This window comes from Oratosquilla oratoria, unplaced genomic scaffold (genome assembly GCF_046742065.1).
Source record: "Oratosquilla oratoria isolate Oo_2021 unplaced genomic scaffold, ASM4674206v1 SCAFFOLD71, whole genome shotgun sequence".
Lineage (NCBI taxonomy): Eukaryota > Metazoa > Arthropoda > Malacostraca > Stomatopoda > Squillidae > Oratosquilla > Oratosquilla oratoria.
This window is the reverse complement of record NW_027467735.1, coordinates 653,684-660,000: the sequence shown is the minus strand read 5'-3', so window position 1 is coordinate 660,000 and position 6,317 is coordinate 653,684. Positions and strand designations below refer to the sequence as shown.

The 6,317-nt window shown below is 43.0% G+C and overlaps 1 protein-coding gene across 1 annotated transcript; it reads right to left on the bottom strand.

Annotated features, from left to right (window-relative positions):
* Window positions 1-3,936: 3,936 nt before the first annotated feature.
* Window positions 3,937-4,494, bottom strand: LOC143023929 (uncharacterized). Its single transcript, XM_076182600.1, has one exon. It carries the CDS (start codon window positions 4,492-4,494, stop codon window positions 3,937-3,939), a length of 558 nt encoding a protein of 185 aa, XP_076038715.1.
* Window positions 4,495-6,317: the final 1,823 nt, after the last annotated feature.

Genomic DNA, 6,317 nt, shown 5'->3' with positions numbered 1-6,317 from the left:
TGTGTTTACATTCGTCGTGTAAAAATTCTTCGCTACAAATTCTAAATGCTCTAAGGAAAAAGACAGTTATTTTGCCAGATTTCGTTCTTGTGTCGTGTCGTGATAAGTAATGAATAAAATCTTCTTTATTTGTATAGTACCAGAAAAATACTGATTTAGATAACAAACTTCGTAGGCTCAATAGTGTAAATAAGTACAAAGAATTCACAGTGGAAAAGGAGATAGACAAGAAACTGCCATTTTTAGACACGATAATTCATCGTATTGACGGAAGTAAAAAATTTTCAGTATATAGGAAACCTCCCCTCTCCAACCTCTCCCTTTGACCTCCCCTCCCACCTTTCACCTTGACCTCCCCCTTCCCACCTCTCCCTTTGACCTCCCATTCCCACCTTTTCCCTTGATCGCCCCCTGCCACCTCCAAACTCCCATATTCCTTTTGAGCTCTCCCCTCCCACCTTTCTATTGACCTCCTCCCTCCCAACTTCCTCTTGACCTCCCCCTTCCTACATCTCCCCTTGACCTCCCCCTTCCCACCTCTCCCCTTGACCTCCCCCTTCCCACCTCTCCCCTTGACCTCCCCCTTCCTACCTCTCCCTTTGACCTCTCTCCTCCCACCTCTCCCCTTGAACTCTCTACTCCCACATTTCCTTGACCTCACCCCTTCCCATCTTTCCTTGACCTTCCCCCTCCCACCTTTCCCCATAACCTCCCCATCCCACTTCTGCTTTGACCAAACCCCCCTCCCACCTTCCCCTTGACCTCTCTCCTCCCACCTTCCCCTTAACCTTCCCCAACATCTCCCTTTGACCTCTCCCCTTGAACTCTCTCCTCCCATATTTCCTTGACCTCCCCATTCCCATCTTTCCTTGACCTTCCCCCTCCCACCTTTCCCCATGACCTCCCCATGCCTCCTCTGCTTTGACCAAACCCCCCTCAAACTTTCCCCTTGAGCTCCTCAACTTCTTCTTGACCTCTTCCCTCCCACCTTCCCCTTGACCTCTCCCCTCCTACCTTGACCTCTCATGTACCACCTTCCCCTTGACCTCTCTCCTCCCACCTTCCCCTTGACTTCTCCCTCCCAACTTCCCCTAGACCTCCCCCTCCTACATCTATCTTGACCTCCCCCTTTCCCACCTCTCCCCTCCTACCTTCCCCTTGACCTCTCCCCTTCCACCTTCCCCGTGACCTCTCCCCTCCCATCTTCCCCTTGACCTTTACCTCCAAACTCCCCTTGACCTCCCCCTTCCTACTATTCCTTTGACCTCCCCTTTCCCACCTTCCCCTTGACCTCCCCCTCCCACCTTCCCCTTGACCTCCCCCTCCCACCTCTCCCCTTGACCTCCCACTTTCCCACATCTCCTCTTGACCTTCCCCCACCTCTCCCCTTCCACCTTCCCCTTGACCTCTCCCATTCCACCTTTCCTTGACCTCTCCCTCCTACCTCTCACCTTGACCTCCCCTCTCCCTCCTCTCTCCTTGATCTCCCCTCCCACATTACTCTTGACTTCCCCACCTTCCCCATGACCTTTCCCATCCCATCTTCCCCTTGACGTCCCTCTCCCACCTCTCTGTTCGACCTCCCTTTCCCACCTCTCCCCTTGACCTCCCCACCTTCCTCTTGACGTCTCCCCTCCCATCTTCCCCTTGACCTCCCCTCCCACCTCTACCTTTGACCTCCCCATTCCTACCTCTCCTCTTGACCTCCACCTCCCACCTCTCCGTTCCCACCTTTCCATTGATCTCTCCCTTCCGACCTTCCCCTTGACCTCCCCCTCCACCCTCTCCCCTTGACCTCCCCCTTCTCACGTCTTTATTTTCTTTAAGATTAAACCTAGAGGTTCAGTTTTTTCTATCTAATCTCTGCTCATGCCCTAAGTTATATTATGTATTTTGCTCTTGCGAACAGCAAATAACTTTGTTCAGCTGGGAGGCAAATTTCTGATAAAAAATAAAAACAAAAATTGTTACGGTCAGATTACTTCAGTTGATGCTTCTTTTTATTATCATCATCATCATCATCATCATCATTATTATTATTATTATTATTATTATTATTATTATTATTATTATTATTATTATTATTATTATTATTATTATTATTATTATTATTATTATTATTATTATTATTATTATTATTATTATTATTATTATTATTATTATTACTACTACTACTACTACTACTACTACTACTACTACTACTACTACTACTACTACTACTACTACTACTACTACTACTACTACTACTAGCAGGACCCGCATAAATTTCACGGTTATTCAATTTTGAAGTATTAAGAAGGAGTCTTCAAACTATCCCAAAGGAGTCTTACAGTCTCCCAAAGGAATCGTCAAAATCTCCCGACGTTGTCGTCAAATTCTCCCATCGTCTCTCTCTCACGAAAGAATGTGATAAATAGGTGAATAAAATCGTCTGTCTTTAGCCAGAATAAAACTACTTCGGTTCCTTTGCACCGTGACGTCATGTCGGATGCGCTGGAAATCTCTTCCGCAAATTTTTAAGATGGTTTTCTCTCGCTTGATTGTTCATATTGTTCCTCAATGCTTGCATTCGTTCAATTCAGTGAAAAAACAATATAGTGAAATAGATCTATTATAAATTTACAACACTTCTCTATAAGCAATATTTCTAGTAAAGATAATTCCTTTGCTTTGGCCACGATCAGATTAAAACGCTCGAACAATTGCTTTATCCAAGTTGGACATTTCACAGACTCTCTTCAGTGACCTTCCAGCCACTCACCAGCCAGTGAGACGGTGTCGTCATAATAAACTCTACACATGCATCAAGACCTTCGAGATCATCGTGTCCGTCATGAGTTTCAGGAGATTCAGGAACTTCAAGAACTTCAAGACCTTAGAGATCTTCCAGACCTTCAGGAGCTTGAAGAACTTCAACACCCTCAAGATCTAAAAATTCACTAGATCTGAAAGATCCACAAGATTAAAAAAAAAAAAAAAAAAAAAAAATCAAGATCAAAAAGATCTACAAGATCTAAAAGATTCACAAGATCTAAGAGACCCAAAAGATCTTAAAGATTCAAAAGACCTAAAAGATCAGCGATATCTAAAGATTCACGAGATTTAAAAGATTAACTGGATCTAAAGGCTTTCCAATGGGTTCTGAGACGTGACGTTACCGCTCTCGGCCAATAAGCCGTCTCCGTTGCCGTGACGTCACCACTGTCGCTTAGCTGGCAGCCAATCAGTCGTCTCGTTTTTGCCATGACGTCACCGCTCTCGGCCAATAAGTTGTCTCCGTTGCCGTGACGTCACCACTCTTGTTTCGCTCGCAGCGAATCAGTCGTCAGCAATTTTGGAAGTATTCGCTCCCGTGACTTCATCGCGTGACACATATAGGTACAAGCGTAATATATAGATTATTATTACTATGACTATTATTATTATTATTATTATTTTTCTGTGAGGGCAATTTTCTGTCAAAAATAGTTTAGATTTTTGGAGAGATTATTTTAGTTGATTTTATATTCATTTGAATTATTTTTATCTATATATTTATTAAGGATTTTGCTCAGACGAACGTTGTCGACAGTTGATTTTATTCAGCTGAGGGAAAACCCTACTCCGTTGTTACCATTACTATTTTAATAGCATTACCATTTTAATACCATTACTCTTTCAGTGTCATTACCATAAAAATTACGAAGACAAATTATGAATCACGTCTATGGTTTACAATAACCATTTATGACGACGAATTACAACTCCCAATTTTCGAATTTAGTTCTTATGCATACGCACGGAGACCCTTAACGAGTACTTTCTGTATCATTAATTCTTCGGATGTTTTGGCTACCAGTTACGACCTCTGAGTTCCTGAATATCGATCAGGAGGTATCTTAGGCGACTGCAGGTTAATTTCTTGTCAACGATCTCAGTGATTGAAGAATAGATTTTCTAGACTTCTTGGGTTCCAGTGGGTGAGGTCCCAGCTACCTCGTCAATTTTGTGACCCGCTGCCTGCAGGAGTGCACAGACAGCCTCCAGAGAAGTCTCGTCTCTTTTTTTGAGGAGGAATTGAGCGCAATAGGCCACTCTCCTCGCCGGTATAAGGTTCTCAAGGCAAAGGTGTGCGATAAAAGCGCACAGGGCAACGTATCGTTTTCTGCAAGATATTTTCTTGAGTTCACATTCTGCCCGTTCTTCGTTGGAGAGGTTACCGTTCTCACAAAAGGCTTCTGTCTCTTCCCGTGGTTCAAATAAGCATTGGCACCTGCTCACCAGACGGGTTTTGAAGACTTTCTTTATTTCTTCGCCCATACTTTCTGTCAACATTTTGCACAGCTGCGCATAAGTCTGCGAATAAAACTGCTGTCTAGTTGCAAAGTCGACAATCAATTCGGCTGCCGGATCCGCTGTGTTCGGATGTTCGGCAATGAAGGCCGCGATTTGTTGTGAAATTCTGTCGAAATTTTTAGGCGATAATTTGTTCATAAGGGCCTTAAATATTCCCATGTCTGAGTCCTACTTCTTGAAGTGAATGGGCCTGATTTCGGCTGGGGTAGGGGGTGCCTACTCCTGCCTCCTGTGCCAGTTGGCAGGAGTAGGTAGGACCCGCGGGGCAGCCACCCGGGGTTGGTGCGTCACGTTCCTTTGATGCTTAGGGTCTGAGACACTCACATCTTTGGTGGTCTCCAGGCGCTCTTCTCTGGGACGGGATGGCGCCGCCTTCTACGACCTGTTGTGCCAGTTTACAGGTGTAGGTATAACACGGGGCGCGATTACTGGGGTAATGGGTGCGTTTGGCACTTGTTTGCCATATTGCACCGTGCGCTTTCTGTTCATGTTTCCTTTCTTCTCAGGAACTAACTTTTTAGCCTCTTTTTTATTTCTTTTCTTCTTTTCTACTAGAACCCATTCTTCTTCTTTTGGTTCATTCTTATTGCCTTTGCCTTCATCATTTCTTGTTTCTTCCTCTTTGGTAGATGATCTTCCTTGTTCAACATATTTCACTTTCTGGGGAGCCAATTTAACATCCTATTCAGTATCGTTGACAACTTTCATTTCATCATGATCTTTTCTATTAGCAACTTCACTTGCTTTTCTACTCTTTGTATCCCTCTCAGTTTCTTCTTTCATTATATTCTTCTCCTTTGCCATTCCTCCTTCTTTACTGATTCTCTTTTCTTTTTCAATGACTTCAGTCATTTTTACTTTCTTATCACTTTCCTTGTCATCATATCGATTCATTTTCTTATAATTGTCTTCACATTCACTTTTCTAGTTCTCTGTATTAACATACCGTCTTTTCCTTTTATATGTGCTTTCTTTATCTTTTCCAATATCACATTCATGATTTTTCTACTCTTTCTTTCCATGCTCATTTTTCCCATTTCCTACAATGACATCTTTCAATATTCTATAACTAATAGACTCTCTTTCTTTTCCAGCACCTTTGCCTACCGCACTAGGCATTACCCTCGTTCCAGGACTCGATGTTGCGCTTTTCCTTTGCTGACCGAAGAGGAACTCAGCTAGATCTTGAGGTAGAGGAGTGTATAAGGTTTTGCTGGAATAAAGCTTATACTTCAGGACATGGAAATATACACGGCCCGACTGGTCTTTCTTAAATTCGACCTTTTCTATATATTCCTCTACGGACTCTGCAGAGTCCGTAGAAGTCCCGTGGCCGGGAGCCTCGAGAACGGTGTCGCTGAACATCTAGTTCCCTAACACACTGAAGGGCCCTAAGCTCCTATACCACATTCGGTAAATAAAACCGTAGAAGACAGATACAATTAAGAACTTTCTTGCAAGACTTGGAAAAGACACTAGGTTCGCATTTCCCCCTTTACCCAAAGTTGAATACAGGAACTTATTCTGTTGTTGGTTGGCCTTAAATAATGAAAAAAATCGCCATCATGGCTAGTCCTAGCCAAAACACACATAAAAACATACACACACACACACTCTCGCACGCACACACATATACACACACTCGCACGCAGGCACACACACACATACGAACACACACACACACACACACACACACACACACACACACACACACACACACACTCGAACACACACACACACGCTCGTACACACACACACACACACACATACACACACACACGCACACATATATATATACATATATATATACACACACATATATATATATATATATATATATATATATAGACAGACAGAGAGAGATATAGAGAGAGCGAAAGACATTGGAAATAAATTCAACAATTGGATCAAAACTCGTATTTCCCCTTTCCACCCTTACATTATATATATATATATATATATATATATATATATATATATAT